Below are 21,987 nucleotides of genomic sequence, written 5' to 3'. Positions count from 1 at the left end.
TGCCATATAAACCGATCTGGGGTCTTGACTTCTTGAGCCTGTAGAGGGCGCAATTCTCATCCGATTTGGCTGAGTTTTTTTATGGTGTGTTTTGTTATGACTTCCAATAATTGTGCTAAGTATGGTTCAAATCGGTACATAACCTGATATAGTTGCAATATAAACCGATCTTGGGTCTTGACTTTATGAGCCTCCAGGGGGCGCAATTGTCGTCCGATTTGACATCAATTTTGCACGTAGAGTTTTGATATCACTTCCAACAACTGTGTTAAGTACGGCGCAAATCAGTTCAAAATATGGTTTAGCTGTCATATAAACCGATCTTGGATTTTGACTTCTTGAGCCAATAGAGCGCGCAATTCTCATCCGATTTGGCTGAAATTTTGCATGCGGTATTTTGTTATGACTTCTAAAAACTGTGCTAAGTATGGCGTAAATCAGTACATAAACTGATATAGCTGCCATATAAACCGATCTGGGATCTTGACTTATTGAGCCTCTAGAGGGCGTAATTCTCACCCGATTTGGCAGAAAATTTGGACAACGGTTTCTCTCAAGGCCTTCAACATACGTGTCTCATATAAACCGATCTCCCGATTTTGCTTCTTGAGCCCCTACAAGGCGCAATTCTTATCCGAATGAACTGATATATTACACAATGACTTCCACAATGTTCAGCATTCATTTATGGTCCGAATCGGACTATAACTTGATATAGCTCCAAGAGCATAACAGTTCTTACTCAATTTTCTTTGTTTGCGTAAAAAGAGATACCGCGCATAGAACTCAACAAATGCAAACCATAGTAGAGGGTGTATAAGATTCAGCCCCGCCGAACTTAGCACGCTCTTACTTGTTCAACCTAACCTAACCCAATCCTCTGATTTGACTTTTGAAGGCCTACATGTCTTAATTTGAATCAGATACCTCTGATATTTTGCTGCTCTCCAATACCTTCACTAAATACCCTCTAAGGGGCGGAGCGAAATGAAGCGGTCGACGAGTTGGCCAGGAATGGATCGCTGATTAGTGAAGATTGTAACACGGTGAGGCCTCCCCCGTGCGAGCTTTTTGGCAGTGTGGACGCCTTCTGCGATGACCGCGTGAGTGAGGTATGGACTGATAATGTGGGAAGCATGGTGGCAAAGGCCCTATGGCCGAGCATTTGGCGTTGTACGCAGGGAAGGGCAGACTTCAGCAGGGTAAACAATTACGAGGAGGAGTGGTAGATGGTCGAGCGCCTTTTGTGTCTTGTTCGCAATTGCAAGGAGATGATGAAGGGTAATGGGTGTACACTTTTTTCCGTGACTGAATACCCTTCGGAAAATTCAATGTGTGAGGTTCACGATTGAAGGGTCTCCATGCAGCACTCCATCGCTACATTAGGTTTAAAATAGCACGGCTAGCGCCGAATCCCATAATCTTGCAGAATAAGGTGAAAACCTACTGTTTGCAAGGATAGTGATAAAAAATCCCTACAAAAAGGTCCGATTGTGGTTTATAATATCTCGTCTTGTTTCGGGAATATTCGACTTTCAATTTTTTCTTTGCAGAATACGAAGCAGATCTCGGTCAAAAATACAAAGAAAAACATTGATGGTTGAATATCCCTGAAACAAGACGAGATGTTGTAGACCTTCAGCTGACATTTTGGAAGGGACTCTTGAGCACTATCAAGCAAGAAATCAGACCACAAAAGAAGATTTAGCAGCCCCAACCAATTTTGAAAATACCGAGGTGACCAGCTTAAAGGGCGTGCCAAAGGGCGCCAGGAATACCTAGGGATTTGAAATTCTGGATATGATCTCAATAACACCTCAGCTCTAACTATTTTAATTTTTACAGCTATCTCTACCCATTCTCACACTGTATATTTTTTTTTTAGTTTTTTTCGATTTTCTCCCACTGTGCGTCGTAAGTGAGCGCCATTTGCTACAATGTGCATTCAACACGGCTCAAGGAATATAATAACACAATGAGAGCGACAAGGTGTGCCTCCTGGATGATACTTTTCCGACCAGTACGATAGTGTAAATGAAGCCGCACCGTGGGCCAAATGGCAAAAAAATTGGAAATAATTTCACAACTTTTAACGTGTTGCTCTGAGCGGTAAAAGATGTTCTAGACATTTGTAGAGGAAGACATTGGCATATGGCGTTGTTGATCAAATTGCAAATTTTGCCCATGAACATTCTACTAAGTAACGGGGCAAACTTCTCACCTATCAATGAGTGCAGTGCGATTCAAGTTTTAGCTCAATGAGGGGCGTCCTTTTTATAGCCGAGTCCGAACAGCGTGCCGCAGTGCGACATTTCTTTGGAGAGAAGTTTTACATGGCATAGTACCTCACAAATGTTGCCAGCATTAGGAGGGGAAAGCCATCGATGAAAATGTTTTCTGGTGGTCTCGTCAGGATTAGAACCCAGGCGTTCAGGGTCATAGGCGGACATGCTAACCTCTGCGCTACGGTGGCCTCCTATAGCTTGAATACATGATCTATAGCTTTAAAACATGAGAGATACAGGGTGACTTACTGAACGGAATTGTCGTGTTTATCTAAGCATTGGTATAGCGTATTTTTTATCCGAATTGACTGAAATTTGGAACAGAAAGTTTTATTAGACCTATCTACAACGGAACTCGTCAATCGCCTCCTTAAAAGTCTTTAATCATGCAAATCGTTCCAGTAGATCAAAAGTTATAGCCCTCGAAGGTTGGAGAAATGGAAAGTGGTCAACTTTGACACCCTGTATTGAAAATACTATAGACCAACAACGCTTTCTTAAAGTCTATGTCCTCCTCTAAAAAAATGTTTTCTACCGCTCAGATCAACAGGTAAAAAGTTATGGACTTGTTTCCAATTTTTTCGACGTTTGGTCCTATGAGCGCCTCCAAGAAGAAAATTTTTTCTTAAAATCACATCTCCAAACTGAAACGCTAATAGACGGCGCGAAAGTAAGAACAGAGACAACGGAAGACATGTAAAGGCTTTTGATGAAAACAACTTTTCGACATGATACGACTGGACTCACGAGACACCGGACTCTTGGGACAATGAAGTTGATCGAAGGCTTAACATTACAGAATTTATGGTAAATACAGAAGGGTTAATACAGAAGGAAGCCGACTATTTGGCTTCCCGTCAGGCCGCTTTTTTTATGGAATTCCTTGAACTTGCATATGCTTCGAAAGCTTGTCAGGAGTCAAGGGTGGTATATATACCGAAACCCGACAAGGCAAGTTATGCGACACCAACGGCCTTCAGACCTTTAAGCCTTGTGTCTTTTCTACTCAAAACCATGGAACGTATTGTGGATAACATGATAAAGAGTAGGACAACCAGCGAACTGCTCAAATACAAGCAGCATGCCTATGTCAAGGAAAGGTCGGTGGAGACTGTCCTGCAGGATGGTGTGCATAAAATAGAAAAATCGTTCGATGCCAAGACTTATACATTGGCGGTATCCATTGACATCGAGGGAGCTTTTAACAGTATGGGGATTGAAGCAATGTTCCAATCCTTATACCAGTACCGGGTGGACAGGGTCCTTAGAGACTGGCTAAACCATAGAAATAGGTGGATAAATTGTGAGTTCCCTGCCATATATTGGGTTGCCCAAAAAGTAATTGCGGATTTTTCATATAGTCGGCGTTGACAAATTTTTTCACAGCTTGTGACTCTGTAATTGCATTCTTTCTTCTGTCAGTTATCAGCTGCTACTTTTAGCTTGCTTTAGAAAAAAAGTGTAAAAAAAGGATATTTGATTAAAGTTCATTCTAAGTTTTATTAAAAATGCATTTACTTTCTTTTAAAAAATCCGCAATTACTTTTTGGGCAACCCAATATATACGGGAGAAAGTGGTCACTTCTATTGTGATCACCAGGGAGTGGACCTAGACAACTCTGTCTATTCACAAGGAAGACGATGGTCGGCCACGATTTCAATGTCTGGCAAGGTCAGAATCTTGGGAGTAATCTTGAAGAGGAAAATGAATTGGAAGTGTCACATTCAACAGCATACCGAGATGGCTTTCAGATGTAGGTTGCTATGTAGACGGGACGTAGGTTCAAAATGGGGCCTAAATCCTAGAATAGTCTACTGGCTCTCAGGAGAGTGATTTAACCAAAACTTACATACAGTGCAACATAAGTATAATACAACAGGTTTAGAGGGCATGTTATCTTGGAATAAGCAGGGCGATGAGGACTACGTCTAATGGGGCACTGAAAATTATTCGAGATATGCGACCCATAGACATACAGGTTAAGTGTGAGGTAATCACAGCGGCTATAGGACTTAAGGCAATGGGAGAATGGATAGAGGATATGCGTAGGATACACCATCGCGGTATAGTCAAGGCGACAAAAGGAATGGAGGTCTACTCGGACAAGGCTAAAAAAGCAAATAGCTTATCATTGATTTAAAACTTCGGACAGTACTCACTGATATGTGACAGAATTATCGCCTATAATCATTAAGGGAATGCTTGTAAGCAATTTTTTTTTTGTGGCAGATACCCTAGGTCCGCTTTTAACTTTAGACACCAGATTTTTACGTCAAAATTTCACCTTTTATTATACTCTCCATTCATAACAACTCTCCTTAAAAGTTCTTTTCGATTTTATTCGTTAGTTGCATTTATGTAACGTATCTCAAAGTATAACATGGCTAAAATAATTCAAGAAAAAACACTTCAACAATTGTCTTGTCTTGTTATATGACTTAATAGGGAATACGAATAATTCGAAATGATATTTCTATAAAATCTATGGTACATGACATTATAACAGCATACGACGAATGGCTTTTTGGAGGGACATATTTACAGCATTGGATGGTGCATGGAGCAATATTTAGCCTCTGCCATAGGTATTACGGCCACCGGGTGAGGGTTCCTGTGGTGGAGGTGGGGCAGTGGCTAAATAGGCCAAAGCCTTTTGTATAGCCTCTGGAATTGGTGGTGGTGTGGGCAGGTGATCACCCTGTGGAACAAAGCCATTCTCATCCGCGGCATAGGTTATACGAATGGGTGTGCCATCTGGAGCTGTGTATGAGAAGAAACCTTCGGCCACCTAGAAAAACCAAACATAAAATCCATAAAAGAAAGGAACGAAATGTTTTAGGGCATATTCTGTTAAAACAATGCAATTTTAAGTACATTCACATTTAGGCTGCATGCCTCATTCGAGGAGATGGCCAACTATTGATACAAGTAACTAACCGGCAACCAACATCATTGCAAATCGCATACACATTGAGACCAAATGTCGAAGTGAGTCTACAACTAAGCGACGATGGTTATGGCATCTGCGGCATGGACTACAACAAATTGTTTTAGGCCACTTTAAGCCGCTCTTAGAAGTGTTATTTGGCAGTGCTTAGCTGCAGCTTTGTCGCTTGGGAACAGCTAATGGCATGGCTAACATGACAATATTAAAATGTAATACATCTTGCCTCGAGAATGGCTGGCGGGCTCAACTTACAGTTGATTTTGTTTTGTCTGTTCATTTAAATGTCATCTGGGACATGAGGTATGTTGTAATAGCTGTTGCGGATGATGATGATGATGTCGATGGCTATGCCCATTAGTTCCTCATTCATAAGATAGTTGGCCACACGATTGGCTTGCCAATAAATGGGTGTTACTTTGCTTGCCTTTGTTTGTTTGGATGGTGTGATTCATGGTAGCCGATAAATGTAGGCTTTAGTTGCACACATCTTCTTTGTGGCTGCAGCTGGTAAATTTTCGCTTGATGATAAAATGAAAATTGGCTTACCTGAGCCTCTGCATTGCTACCAGGATTCTTAAGGTAACCCTGCTCTTCGGCAACTATGCCATTGCCTGTCTCGTAGGCGTACTTATAGGAACCATCGAAATTTACTTCTTGCTCCTGCCTAAGAATCGGTATCACTTCTTGGGGACGAGCCACTGCCACAGCCAAGTATAAAGCTAATGTCAGGAATATCTGGATGAGAAAAACGTATGGTTAAGACGACAAAAGTTCAAAAACAAATAAAGCAAACGGGTGACAATCGGCTGGACTGTATTTTATATATCTTCCATGGAATGCATTTATGAGTTTTCTTGGAAATTTAGTATACCCTATACCACTGGTGAGTACATTAGAACATTTTTCCGCAGTGGTTACACCCTCCTAATGCTGGCAACATTTGTGAGGTACTATGGCATGTAAAAACTTCTCCCTAAAGGGTTGCACGCGGAACTCCGTTCGATCTCGGCTATAAATGTGAAAGTTTACCCCCAGTTGTTTACACCCTGCTAATGCCGGCAACATTTGTGAGGTACTATGGCATGTAAAAACTTCTCCCTAAAGGCTAACACGAGGAACTCCGTTCGAGCTCGGCTATAAATGTGAGAAGTTTACCCCCAGTTGTTTAAGGGGCGGAAGAGACACAGACCCATTGATTAGCACACAGATTGACTCAGACTAATGTTCTGATTCTATTTAGGTATGTCCGTCTATCAGTCTTTGGCTTGAGACGAGGCTTTTTGAAATTGGAAGAAATAGGATTAGATTCAGATATAGCTCTCATATGTATGTTCGTCCCATTTGGACTAATATTGCAATAAGGTGGTGTATTGTTAACAGATTCTTACAAAACTGGGCACAAAAGTTTCTCTCATCACGTATATTTCAAAGAAATCGGTTCAGTTTTAGATATAGCCCTCGATTTCCTCACCTAAAGCCATTGCCAACAATTTTATCAAACGATATTCTCTCCCACTTACCCTAATTTTCAAAAAAGACAGGTCTCGGATTTGCATTGTTTGCACTCTGTATCCAAGGTATAAGAGTATCAAAATTTGCGGTAGGGCCCTGGGGGGACCGCCCTGCCCCCAAAACCAGCAAAAGGGACTTATTGACCAATCATGACAATATGGGACTCAAATGAAAGGTTTTTGAGAGTAAAACATGAATGTGATATCCAATTTTGGGGCCATATGTTTGGGGGGTCGCCCCATCCAAATTTGCGGTGGGGTACCTGGGGGGACTGCCCCGTCCAAAAAACCAGCAAAAGGGACTTATTGACCAATCATGACAATATGTGACTCAAATGAAAGGTTTTTGAGAGTAAAACATGAATCTGATATCCAATTTTGGAGCCATATGCTTGGGGGGTAGCCCCATCTGTAAAACACACACAAACAGCACATATGTACCGACCATGGCAATATAAGGCTCACATCAAAAGCCTGTGGGAGTAGAGCACGAATCTGAACCTAGGGGCAGTCACACCCCCCATATGGGACGTATGAAACTCAACTAAAAAGTATTTCAGTGTAGAGCACGAATCTGATATTTTTTCAGGGCCATGTATTTATGTGGCCACCCCACCCCGTAAACACCCACCAAACAGTATATATTTGCCGACTACGGCAATTTGGGACTCAAAAATAGGTATAACAGGGACCACACCCTAAACATTCCTCGAACTGAACATCAAGAGAGATTTTTCAAGAGCTATAGGAAAGTTTTTCAAAAAAAAAAAAAAAAAAAAAAAAAAAAAAACAAGTAAGAGCGTGCTAAGTTCGGCCGGGCCGAATTTTATATACCCTCCACCATGGATCGCATTTGTCGAGTTCTATGCGCGGTATCTCTTTGTAGGCAAACAAAGAATATTGGATAAGAACTGTTATGCTATTGGAGTTATATCATGTTATAGTCCGATTCGGACCATAAGTGAATGCTGAACAATGTAGAAGTCATTGTGTAATATTTCAGTTCATTCGGATGAGAATTGCGCCTTGTAGGGGCTCAAGAAGCAAAATCGGGAGATAGGTTTATATGGGAGCTGTATCAAGCTCGATTCATGATCGATTCAGACCATATTAGACACGTATGTTGAAGGTCATGAGAGAAGCCGTTGTACAAAATTTCAGCCAAATTGGATGAGAATTGCGCCCTCTAGAGGCTCAAGAAGTCAAGATCCCAGATCGGTTTATATGGCAGCTATATCAGATTATGTACCGATTTGCGACATACTTGGCACAGTTATTGGAAGTCATAACAAAACACCTCATGCAAAATTTTCCACCCTTATGCACATTCATGTCGGCGTGGATGAGAATTGCGCCCTCTAGAGGCTAAAGAAGTCAAGACCCAAGATCGGTTTATATGGCAGCTGTATCAGGTTATGTACCGATTTGCGACATACTTGGCACAGTTATTTGAAGTCATAACGAAACATCTCATGCAAAATTTCTGCCAAATCGGACGAGAATTGCGCCCTCTAGAGGCTCAAGAAGTCAAGACCCAAATCGGTTTATATGGCAGCTATATCAGGTTATGTACCGATTTGCGCCATACTCAGCACAGTTGATGGAAGTGATACCAAACCACTACGTGCAAAATTTCAGTCAAATCGAATAAAAACTGCGCGCTCTATTGGCTCCAGAAGTTAAGATCCCAGATCGGTTTATATGGCAGCTATATCAGATAATGAACCGATTTGAATCATACTTAACACAGTTATTGGAAATGATACCGAAACACCACGTGCAAAATTTCTGTCAAATCGGATAAAAATTGCGCCCTCTACAGGCTCAAGAAGTCAAGATCCCAGATCGGTGTATATGGCAGCTATATCAGATTATGAACCGATTTGATCCATACTCAGCGCAGTTATTGAAAGTGATACCAAAATACCACGTGCAAAATTTCAGTCAAATCGAATGAGAATTGCGCCCTCTAGAGGCTCAAGAAGTCAAGACCCAAGATCGGTCTATCCTTTCGACAAACGGACGGACATCGCGAGATCGACTTAAAATGACATGACGATCAAGAATATATATACTTTATGAGGTCTCAGACGCATATTTCGAGGTGTTACAAACAGAATGACGAAATTAGTATACCCCCATCCTATGGTGGATGGTATAACAAATGGTGAACATTTGTCACACATCACGAACTTGGTGATTTCAAGAGTTTACTGAACACTTTTCATTTTAACACTTTCATAACAAAAAGCAACCCTTTAGTAGAGGTTGTGGCCAGTGTGGAGTCAGTGGCGAGGTGGGAATCTGCAGATAAATCCCGACAATGTGTTTCGTTGGAAAGTATCTAATTAAGTCTTAGCCCTAACCCGAAGCGAGGACAAAATTACTACAACACTACAAAGGTCTATAATAGGCCTATCTATATGCCGTCGATTTTATTCAAAGCTCTGGAAGGACACAAGGATGAAAATTTCAGAAAAAACCGCCACAAATTAAATTCAGGCACAACTCGCATACTTCAAAGTCTTCCAAAAACGCACCACGAAGTAGTTCAATGCGTCGAGAAATCTCAACAAACAGAAATTTTGCAGGCTTTCTATAACAGGTCTATGAGACTCGAAATCGGGCATTGAGCGAAAATCATTTGGCGGCGGTTATGGGAATCCTTTAAACTGACTACTACGAGTATAGAAGCTGTCCTTATTAGGGTGCGAAGAGGACAATCGAACACTTGCTTTGTTTACGTTCGGGTTTATAGAACCACAATCTTCCAGCCTTGGGGCCCGATCTGGGTGATCTAGCCTAGAAGGTATTTTTGAATAAGGAGGCAAGACCAATGGTTGGCACACGTCGAGCCTGGACCGGTGCTCTTACAGGAATGCGCATTGTAAATGCAAATTTTGCCCGTGTACATTCCACTAAGGAACAGGGGCAAACTTCTCACATTTCAAGGAGTGCTCTCCGATTCAAGTTTTAGGCTCAATGATAAGGGGCCTCCTTTTTACAGCCGAGTCCGAACGGCGTGCCGCAGTTCGACACCTCTTTGGAGAGAAGTTTTACATGGCATAGTACCTCACAAATGTTGCCAGCATTAGGAGGGGAAAACCACCGTTGAAAATATTTTCTGATGGTCTCGCCAGGATTTGAACCCAGGCGTTCAGCGTCATGGGCGGACATGCTAACCTCTGCGCTACGGTGGCCTCCAGGAATGCACATTAGGGTGGTTTTATTTATAGCGATTGTAAAAATCGTAATCTACGACCAATTCTGCCCTAGAAACCATGCAGTGTTAAGCAGTGTTCGGCACACTAACACATGTGCATACGATTTTCAAGCCTATGGCTTTATATTTTTATGCCCGTACACAATAATTAGCATAAGTATGTGTTTATGTGTTAGTCCACCATTGGTCTAAAATCAAAATCCAACTTCTGATTTTTAAGGACAAACCCTGAAAAATGGGGGTTTTGCCGCATAAAGAGAAATTTTTCGTTAAAATCCGGAATCTTGATTTTGATTTAAGGCCCATGGTTTCTTGGGAACACATTTTTTAGGTAACGATTTTAAACACAGCTTCCTGAGTGTTTTCCTGAGTGTTCCTTACAAATTGACCCACCCTAATGCACATTCATGTTGGCGTGCCAGGTAGGCGCTACCTACCTAGCCTCTTCATATCTATGTCTCGTCTTTAGATCTGGGGACTTAAACTTTTGATTTGCTTTCTCACCTACACTTCCCTACCACAATGGGCCAAATTGTCTTCGAGGTCAACTCACCCTAATGGTGGGCTGTCCATTCAACATAAACCTACCCTTGTTTATAATGGCAGCATTTGATAGTCCTTTTGTCATTTAAACATCTCTGTATACAGGATTCGCTTAGATAAATAAATGCGCCTCCTTATCATTGAGCTTAACACTTGAATCGGATACCATTTTTGATATGAGAGCAGTTTCACCGTTATGTAATGTTTGGTAAAATATTTGAAAACAATTGTCAAGGTATGTCGGTACATTTACCCCTTATCATTGAGCTTAAAACTTGGACCGAATACTTGTCTAGGTATATCGGAACATTTTACTCATAATTTAATTTTTTATTAAACTTTAGCAAAATTTGTCTACTTCTTTAATTTACAAAAGTTCATATTTTGCCGAAAAAAGGGTTCTGAAATATTCAGCACTTACTAAATTCTTCATGTTTGTTTCTATTTCTAGGGATTTATATCCTGACTTATGCGAAATCACACTAACTTAAGTAGCACACACACACACACAGAAGCACACTGGAGCGTTAAACTGTTCTTGAAAGACTATGAGGTTGTGGCAAAATGTCCGGAATATTTATACTCGATGCACATTTCAAATGACTATGATGATGATTAAGAGATGAACTGAAGTTTGAACATCATGGGCCCAAGAACACAATCAACGCCACAAGTAGGTATATTTGTATTTTGATTTCTGTTACCATAGTGCATTACAGCTGCCACATAAACATGCTGCCCCATGCGCAGTAGTATGCTATAACCAATGTATGATTCTCTGCTGCTGCCTTTGCTGCTCGGATTCACTTGAACTTTACATTTTGACAACAGCAACAACCAGAATTGCAACTGAAATTCCCAACACAATACCAACAACAACAGCAACACCGCGATAGCAAAACTAATCCAATAATTCATTCATTCTTTTCACTGAAGTTGGGTGTTGGTTTTGTCTCTCCCCTTCCATGCATAAGAGGTTGCCTTTTTCTCGTAATACTTCTTGGCAATCGATGTAGGTTCTATTAGGCACGTTTTTTTGGAAAATAAAAATATCTCATAATTTAATTTCCAAGCAAATCGTGTGCATATGGTATTTTACATGGTTTTTATAGCCACCACCTTATTGAGGTCCAACGTCGTTGGGGCGACCTGTCCCAACAATCAAAATTCACTTTGGTCATTTTGACCACCCAATATGAAATTAGAAACAGGTGCAAACTTTTCATATATAAGGGTAAGGGTCCACCTTTTTATAGCCGAGTCCGAACTTCTCCTTTTTAAAGGGAGAAGTTTTTACATGGCTTCTCCTCAATGGAATGTTCTTGGGTTCCTCTGTTAGCTGTTCCTCTATGGAATGTTCTTGGGCAAATTTACAATTTGAAATTAGGTGTCACGACTGCCGCAAATTTCTCTCTAAGGGACTTTCACCGAGTTAACCAGGAGTAAGTGGGACTGGTGAGATTGCAATGTTCTCTTCGGAACATCGATTGTGTGGGTGGTAGGCATCTTACAGCCATTTCATACTCGCCCTATTGCGCGAGTCCTCCATATTTAATCTACCATGGCTGGTATAGCGAGCCTGGTAGTCGATTTGGTAGCGCCCCGGTAGCCGAGTTGGTAGTGTGTCTTGTGTTCGATTCCTATTAGACGAATCTAGCAAATTTTCACTATTGCTTAGCAAATCCTAGCCATTTGATATTATTTCCCATGGGCACCGAGGAAAGTCAGTGTGATCATTTTTCCAAAGGCAGAAAGAACAACTAAAGGGTGATTTTTTTGAGGTTAGGATTTTCATGCATTAGTATTTGACAGATCACGTGGGATTTCAGACATGGTGTCATAGAGAAATATGCTCAGTATGCTTTGACATTTCATCATGAATAGACTTACTAACGAGCAACGCTTGCAAATCATTGAATTTTATTACCAAAATCAGTGTTCGGTTCGAAATGTGTTCATTCACCGTAACGTTGCGTCCAACAGCATCTTTGAAAAAATACGGTCCAATGATTCCACCAGCGTACAAACCACACCAAACAGTGCATTTTTCGGGATGCATGGGCAGTTCTTGAACGGCTTCTGGTTGCTCTTCACTCGAAATGCGGCAATTTTGCTTATTTACGTAGCCATTCAACCAGAAATGAGCCTCATCGCTGAACAAAATTTGTCAAAATTTGAACACATTTCGAACCGAACACTGATTTTGGTAATAAAATTCAATGATTTGCAAGCGTTGCTCGTTAGTAAGTCTATTCATGATGAAATGTCAAAGCATACTGAGCATCTTTCTCTTTGACACCATGTCTGAAATCCCACGTGATCTGTCAAATACTAATGCATGAAAATCCTAACCTCAAAAAAATCACCCTTTACAACACCACAAACGACCATCGGTCTTTCATCGATTTTAGACAAAACCTTGGGAAGACTGATGGACCAGACAGGCTGTCACCGATAAAATTCAGAGGGGCACAACTTGTCTACGTGGAAGTCAGGCCTGTGAAAATGACTCTCCATGTATCGAGAAGTCTCCTTGGCAGCCTCATAGGGTCTCACCCTTAAATCTCTCAAAGGACGAATAATATGGAATTGGCCTGGAGTCTCAACGTGAAGCCGACAACAGGAACCTCTCAGAAAAATTCTCGTCTATAGACATAATGGTCAAGCGGATCACGAAGGCGCTGAATGACTTGCTTGTGTCAGTATTTCCTAGTGCCAAGCCAAGGGGCAAATAGCAACCACCATGGTGGACGCCAGAACCGGTAGGTCTAAGGAAGGACCGCCGAAAACACTTCAACAGGGCAAAAGCCACAAAGGCACCACACGATTGGGTTGTCTATAAGGCTGAGCTAAGAAAATAAAAGTGTGAGCTAAGAAAGGCTCAGAACAAATCCTAGGATGGATGATACATCTGAGGCCTCTAGACTAAGGGAGATTCTGTTCTCAAGACCTTTTACGGTGGGGTATATTCAGAAGTCAGAGAATGTCCATACATTCTAGTGAAGAAATACTAGAACTACTTGTTAACACACATTTCCAGGGAAACGACATTGCGGCTAGACAAATTGCTGCTACCACTGCCGTCAAGCTAAGGAAGCTTTCTCTTTAGTCATGTGGCGGCTACGGACACTATGTTATACTTCGCTATTAAAGCGATTCAAAGACAACATACCAACGTTCGGCCCTTGAAGCCATCACACCTAATATGTTTGAAAAGTCTTCCAAACAAAGACGAAACGCATCCCATAGTGGTTGGTGTATGTTGCTATCTTTGGCTTTCCTTTTCCATTTGCATCTTCGATCATCCAGCTCGTCTCGAAAGAGAAACAAACAAAAATTTTGAAAAATATAAACAAGAAAAATTTTATTTTCAATTTTTTATGGAAACACCTATATGCAGAATTAAAAAAGTGCATCTGCAATTAAATATAAAAAAGGTTAAATGTCTGTTAATGAGTCATTTTGGTTGTAGTAGATTCGTCACAACCTGTTTCACGTTTATTATGAGAAATGAACATTGGTAATTACTAGCTGGAAAAAAGAAGAAAAACATTCAAAAGAGTTTGGATGGAATATGATTTAAGGACATTTGCTCGACAGTGTTTAAATTATAATGGTCGTTAGTTTATGGAATACCTTGGAAGTACTCAGTACTCAAATAAATTTTTGTAGCATAACCCAGCAGAAAAAGTTTTAACAGATCCGAATTCCGGTATACTTAGATCTTTAATCTTGCATCATCAAAACACTCCCATTAGATGTGTCTACATACTGGATGGCTTGGCTCAACTGGTTTCCAACAAGTGTGGAGATGGTTTGGCTAAAGCATTCATACAGATACCTGCCTTGGGGGAGTTAGTTGCACATGGTAATTACATTTAAGTTATTTTAATAAATTCTCAGTATTTCCAAACTATTTTGTGGTTGACCAATGCAAACAGTGATTCGCAATTCTCATCAATGTTGTGGAGCTACTTGAATGCTGACAAACTTCATAAGCATTATGTTCCCTAAGAAATTCAATAGGTAAATCAGAATATCGATTCATATGGGTGTAATATCTTATTGAAGAGATCTAGTGTACATTTAAGGTAGTTTGATGAACAAAATATTTGTTAGGGATTACCTTTGAAGACGATTCACAGACTCTAGCTTACAATACAATGCCGCGGTAGTAAGCGGGCAATGTAATGCAACATATGTACATTACACCAGATTTAGATGAAGACTACGCCTATTAAGCACTGGAAATAACTCAGGATTTTCGAACTAGTCGACCTATTCACTGCGGCTATGACCGCAGTGAATAGGTCGACTTAAAGCTGTGGCAACATCGATAAAAGAAGATCAGTTCATACCTTACTTTGCAAACGCAAACTTGCCCATGAACATTCCACTAAGGAACTGGGCTCAACTTCACACATATCACTGAGTGCTGTCCGATATTTGGGGAGAAGTTTTAATACAAGCGTAGCATCTCAAAAATGTTCCCAGCACTAGGAGGGGATTACCATCGCTGAAAATTTTTTCTGATGTCCTCGCCAGGATTCGAACCCAAGCGTTTAGCGTCATAGACCGACATGCTAAACTCTGCGCTACGGTGGCCTCCCATATATTACCTAACTTAACTTAACTTTAATTGGCTATGACAGAACATTTGTTCCACTAGTCGAACGTAGCATAGCGTTCCAAGCGCCTCGACCTTCTGCGCTCATTTTATAATCTCTGACACCAAGTTTCGAGTTACTATTGTTACTAAGCACAGACATGGCTTGAAATACCTTTGAACGTATAGGGCTGCTGAAAGCGGCTTTGTAGTCATGGTAGATGGTAGGTGTTGATTTGTCCCTTTCGGGTCTTTTCAGGATTTGGCGCAGTGTAAATATCTGGTCTATGGTGGATTTATCAGGTTTAAAGCCACCTCTTGATCTTTCCATAGGGCTTTTGGTCGTCTCGGTTTGAGTGTACCACCGTGTTTGCCTTCAAAAGACTTCTTTCTTCTTCTTCATCCATCTTGACAGCATGACCTAACCAACGCAGTCATTGTATTTTGATATGTGTAACTATGCTATGGTCGCCATACAGCTCATACAGTTCGTGGATCATACGACACCTATATTCTCCAGTAACGCAAACTGGTCCATTTATTTTGCGAAGAATCTTTCTCTCAAACACTCCAAGCACTGTTTCGTCTGCTTTTAAAAGTACCGATGCCTTGTATAGTGTAATCTTCGTCCGTCGATAGGTGGCCTTGTTTCTAAACTGCCTACTTAATCCAAAGTAGCATCTGTTTGCCAGCATTACTCCAAGCTTTATTTCAAAACTGTTGTCGTTCATTTCGGTTACGGTGGTGTCGAGGTAGATGGTGCTGGCTATCTCAAAGTTGTGGTTCCCAACTTTCTCCATTTTCTTTATCTGATCGGTTGTACAGGGCGTTTTGGGAGTTGAAACCATCCATTTCGTCTCTTCTCCATTTACTAAAAGACACATTTCCACTGATTCTCTTTCGACATCTCCCAAAGGCTGCAGTAACCACTTCCGGTGGCCGACCTATGATGTCATTTTTTAAGTTTGTTTTTTTTTTTGCCTACTAGTGCAAGATCATTAAATTTTACAATTGTTATTTGTTCCTCCTTCGCGACGAACTCAATGATCGGAGATTTTCTTTGCAAATGAAAAACGAAAGCCAGGGATAGCAACACACACCAACCACTATGGGACGCGTTTTGTCTTTGGTAAGATGACTTTTCAACCATATTAGGTGTGATGACTTCGAGGGCCGTGCGTTGGTATGTTGTATTTGAATCGCATTAATTGCGAAAACGCCTATACCATACAATTACCACATTAACCACGCTCGACAACTCTGTCTATTAGCTGTACTTTTTCCCAATGCATGTGTTTTTGTATAATGACAGGCATTTTTTCTGTGACGATTACACTACTTCCGTGATATACATGATTCAGTGCATCTGTTAGAAGTTGTATTGATGGCTTCGAACGCTAGACAACGGCGACGGCACTCGCTGTTGCCTATGATGTAAATGTCGGCGAGTAGCATGTGTTCTCCTGCGAGTAGTGTACCATATCAGTTCACATCTGCGTCTCGTATAATCTTCTGCAGCAGGATTGTAAATAGATCACCAGTAAGCGCCTCCTTGTCTGAAACCTCGTTTGGTTTTGAATGGTCCGGGAAATTTTTTTCTTATTCTTACAGAGGAACCTGTATCAGCTAGTGTCATTCTGCTAATACTAAACTCAGATATGGCTTGAAATACCTTTGAACGCATAGGGCTTTGAACGAAAGCGGCTTTGTAGTCAACAAAGATGTGTTGATTTGTCCTTCTCAAGTCTTTTCCAGGATTTGGTGCAGTGTGAATATTTGGTCTAGGATAGATTTGCCAGGTTTAAAGCCGCATTGGTAGGGCCCAATCATCTCATTGACTTAGGGTTTTAATCTTTCACACAGTACGCTTAAGAGTATCTTGTATACAATGGGGAGGAAACCGATTACTCTGTTGTTGGCACATTCCGTCTTGTTTCCTTTTTGAGAAAGGGACATAGTATGCTGAGGTACCATACGAGTATGCGTTCTTCTACTCGGATCGCTCAGACCAGCTGATGCATACGCCTTATCAGCGTATCGCCTCGGGTCTTAAAAAGTTCAGCGGGTAACCCGTCGGCTCCTGTTGCCTTGTTGTTCTTCCTTTAGGTGAGCAATCTCGTTCCGGTCCAAAGGACCAACCGCGGAGGAAACAGGCGCCAATAACTCGCCTTGTCATATCAAGCATCATAGGCACTCAGTATCTGTGCAAGAGCCGGTGCCGCCTGGCCACTTACTGAGACTCTCCGCTCGATACCGCTGAATGTCCGCGACTGCAGTTACAGCTACTCAGTATGGAGCATTCCATTACCCGGAACCTGTGGACGCGCCCGGAAGCTCGCTGCTAAGCTTCTCGTGACAGCAATGAACACTACTCAGACATCACACAACCTCAATATTCCAGCCTGTGTGGAGCTCACAGCTATCCCGTGCTGGGACGCAGAGTACTATTACCGGGAGGTGGAAATTCGGCCAAGTTCAGAGTGACCAGTGATTCAGCGCTACAAGAGATAACCTTAAGATCAAGCGGCATATCTTGCGGGTCTAGACAACATCCATGCAGACATGGTAGCAGATGCGGTAAATAGCTACCGGGTGAATGTCGTCCTTGGAGAACGAACGCCTCCAATTGAACCTGAATAAATTGACTTCTGACTCAATTACGTTCCGGCAGATGCAACCGTCTCAATTCTTACAGAATAAAGAATTGATGCAGACGTGCAAGATGTATGTGTCGATTGTGACCAGGGGCCATCGGGACAGACGTCACCTGTTAAACTGCCAAGGCAGACCCAGATCCCTGTGGACGCACCCCATCTTAGTCGCAGAATTCCTGGCTCTGGACACTCAACAGAAACAAGTAGACGAGAGATAGAATACAACAAACTGCTACGACAACAATAGAAAGTATTTGTGCAAAATTTCGAGCGCTTAGCTTTACTTCTTCGAAAGTTTGGGTGCTTTCGACAGACGGACTGACATGGCTGACCGTGCGTCTGTCCGTGTGTCTGCGAAAGCACGCTAACTTTCGAACGAGTAAAGCCAGTCGCATGGATGTTGAAAGTCATAACACAAGTCTTTGTTCCAAATTTCAGCCAAATGGAATGAATATTTAATCTTTAAGGGCTCCAGAAGTCAAATCCGGGGATCGGTTTATATGGGGCTATATCTGTTTATAGACCGATTCGAATCATACTTGGCGTAGATAATGGAAGATACAACTCAAGTCTTCGTTCCTAATTTCAACCAAATCGGATGAAAATTCTAAGGGCTCAAGAAGTCAAATCAGGGGATCAGTTTACCTGGGGGCTATATCTGTTTATAGGCCTATTCGAATCATACATGGCACGTACATTGAAAGTCATATCAGTCTTTGTTCCAAATTTTAGCCGAATGGGATAAAAATTCAGGCTTCTAGAGGTTCAAGAAGTCAATTCGGGGGATCGGTTTACATGGGTGCTCTGTCTGTTTATAAACCGATTCGGATCATACTATGCATGGATGTTGGAAGTCATAACCTCAGTCTTTGTTCCACATTTTAGCCAAATCGCATGGAAATTGAGACATGTAGACGTTCAAGAAATTAAATCGGGGGATCGATTTATATGGGGCTATATCCAAATCTGAGCCGATATGGCCCACTTGCAATCCCCGGCGACCTACATCAATAAGAAGTACTGCTATCTTGATTTTGACAGACTTACGGACAGACATGTCTAAATCGACTCAGAAAGTCGAGACAATTGAACATTAAATTAAAGAATAGGGGATACTTCTATCATGTCAATGGGTGCAGTCCGATTAAAGCTTTTTAAGCTCAATGATAAGGGACCTCATTTTTTATGCCGAGTCCGAATGGCATGCCGCATACCGACAACAATTGGTAGGGATTAACATGGCTAGAGATATAAATACCAAATTTTTCAGATATGTTAGAAATCGGAATGTATTTATCTATGGGTTGCCCAAAAAGTAATTGCGGATTTTTTAAAAGAAAGTAAATGCATTTTTAATAAAACTTAGAATGAACTGTAATCAAATATACTTTTTTTACACTTTTTTTCTAAAGCAAGCTAAAAGTAACAGCTGATAACTGACAGAAGAAAGAATGCAATTACAGAGTCACAAGCTGTGAAAAAATTTGTCAACGCCGACTATATGAAAAATCCGCAATTACTTTTTGGGCAACCCAATATATCCACTATACAGACCAATCTCCAGACTTAAAGCCTTGAGGCCATAAATTGGTAATTTTTCATCCGATTTCGGTGAAAGTTGGTACAATGAGTTCTGACCCATTTCTGTTGTAGTTGTTGTTGTTGTACACTGATCGGGTCAATCCGGTACGTGCAACCGGCTGCCTTGGGATTGCCACTTTTGTAATGTGAGGTTTAGTTCGGATCATATTTGTATATACCTGTCCTATAGACCGACCGCCTTTTATCCCGCTATAGGGCATTAGATACATAAAAGATCCATTAATTACCCGATTTTGATGAAAATTGGGACAGTGAGTTGTGGTAGACCCCTTCCCATTCCTGTCAAATGTGGTCCAGATCGGACCATACTTGGATATAGCAGCCATATAAGCCGATCTTCCGATGTAGAGTATTGAGCTGACAAGAGGAGCATTTTTCTTCCGATTTCGGTGAAGTTTGGCACAGTGAGTTACGGTAAACCCCTAACAATTCTTATTAAATGTGGTCCAGATCGGATCATAGCTGCCATATAGACCGATCTCCCGATATAGGGTATTGAGCCCATATCAGTCGTATTTTTCACCCGATTTCGATGAAATTTTAAGCAGTGGACTTTGATAGCCCTCAACACCTTTTTGTTGAATATTGTGCCGATCGTACCATATTTGGATATAGCAATCATATAGATCGATTTCCCCATATAGAGTTTTAAGCCTATAAAAGGAGCAATTTTTCATTCGATTTTGATGAAATTTGAAACAGTGAGTTTTGCTAGACACCTACGCCTTTTTGCTAAATATCGTCTATATGCAAATATGGTCCAATCTGGACGATATTCAACAAAAAGGTGTAGAGGGGTGTCAAAGCTCAAAGCAAATCAAATACTTAAGCATTTGGTATTTACTGGTAGAATCCCATCTCCAAACATGGCAAATGTAGCCAGCATTAGTAAGGGGATAACCTCAGCTGAAAATTATTTTGATATTCACGGCTGGGTTTGAACCCAGGCGTTCGTCGTCACATGATAACCTCTGCGCCACGGTAACCTTCCAGACCACATAGGCCTTGAAATTTTGCACATGATTTTGACAGCACCTCAGCTCTAACCTTTTCAAATTTAAAAGATATATCTCTATCTGTTCTCAAATGGCCTATATTTTACTAACGTTTTTCGATTCCATCCCACTGTGCCATCTACGGATTTAATAATTTGAGCCCCTGGAAGCCTCAAATGTTTTCCGATTTAGCTGAAATTTTGCAAGTAGTGTTTCACTATGACTTCTAACATTAAAGTATGTTTTGTCTAGTGAGGTCTACAACCTGTTATAGCTCCCATACAAACCGATCATCCGATTAGTCTAAGTCTCCATGGTGGTTCATTCCCAATATTCGGCCGGGCCGAACTTGGCTAATTTTGAATTGTTTAACGTTATTTTTATTCCAACCAGTATAGGATGGTGTTCATATTGCTTGTTACATACCTGCCACTTTCTGGGAGCCGCCTGACATTTAAGGGTTAATTGATAGGGGAAATATGTTCTTCACTTGGTTGATATTTGCAAGGAGTGTACGAATTTGTCATTCCGATATGGGTCATGTTAAATTAGCTTTAATTGGCAGTCTGCCATTAGGCTCACATAGACGTTTTCGTCCATTGTGATACCACAGGAACAGAAGAAGGAAGATGCCTTCTAGTTCCTACCGTTGAACCATCCAGATCGCTTTAAAAAGCCCAATAACTTGCGAATGTTCACCCGCCCGCTAAATCAGACAGGTTCTCAAAGAAATGAGAACCTAAAGTAGAACTCCTTCTGACTGCTAGTGCGGGACACACATACACAGAAGGTGTTCTATAGCCTCTTCTTCTTCAAAGTCCTTACAGCTTCTGCAAAAGTCGTTGCTGGCAACCTTCAGTCTGTCAGCATGTTTTCCGATTAGACAGTGAGCTATCATGATGGACACAATGACATTGCTAATCTCTGCGCTACGGTGGCCTCCAATAGGTTCTATCAGGAATAGCGGCTCAGGTAGGGTATAATCCACACTGCCTGAAACATTTTATATTTAAAAGATAACACAATGTCTGTAGCCGCCACTTGACCAATGAGAGAGCTCCCTTAACCTCACGGCAGTGGTCACTGCAATTTGGGTAGCCACAATGTCCAGAGGCATTAGATGTAGCATTAAATTCAGTGCATCAGATGGTGTCGTCCTCAGTGCGGCTGTGATGCACAAACAAGCCATCCTTTGGATCCAGTTAAGTATTGAGCAGTAGGTGGACTTTTGAAGCGCCGTCCACCAGTCCACAGCACCATATGGCATTATAGGTCTGGCAAGTACAGATCGATTTCGATGAAATTTGAAGGATAGTTAAAGGGTTTTTAGCGTTCTTGTGTTAATTGAGAATCCTTGGACATGGGCTTTGGAAATCGGGAGGATATGAGCCAATGACAGCAAAGCGGTAGACTCTTCAAGTCCAGATACGGGTCAAGGGTGAGAGTTTTTGACACTGGGTGTCTGCCGTATCCCTTAAATCAATCATACGGAAAAAAGGAACAATAAGGATTTACGGGTCAACAATGTGAGATCTCTGCAACCAAGTTTTCGAGATAATTATCCATGGCGGCATCTGATCACGCACGTTTTTGAATCCAGCAGAATACACTGATATGAAC

General features: G+C 41.4%; 1 protein-coding gene across 1 annotated transcript; it reads right to left on the bottom strand.

The window, feature by feature from the left end:
• Positions 1-4,656: 4,656 nt before the first annotated feature.
• LOC106086355 (endocuticle structural glycoprotein SgAbd-2) lies at positions 4,657-11,048 on the bottom strand. Its single transcript, XM_013250993.2, has 3 exons — positions 10,932-11,048; positions 5,780-5,968; positions 4,657-5,074 (listed from the first exon to the last, which is right to left on the bottom strand). The coding sequence occupies exons 1-3, from the start codon at positions 10,941-10,943 to the stop codon at positions 4,856-4,858; spliced, it is 420 nt and encodes a 139-aa protein (XP_013106447.1). The 5' UTR covers positions 10,944-11,048; the 3' UTR covers positions 4,657-4,855.
• Between the last annotated feature and the right edge of the window lie 10,939 nt (positions 11,049-21,987).

Source organism: Stomoxys calcitrans, chromosome 5, assembly GCF_963082655.1.
Source record: "Stomoxys calcitrans chromosome 5, idStoCalc2.1, whole genome shotgun sequence".
Classification (NCBI taxonomy): domain Eukaryota; kingdom Metazoa; phylum Arthropoda; class Insecta; order Diptera; family Muscidae; genus Stomoxys; species Stomoxys calcitrans.
This window is presented reverse-complemented; position numbering and strand designations above follow the sequence as displayed.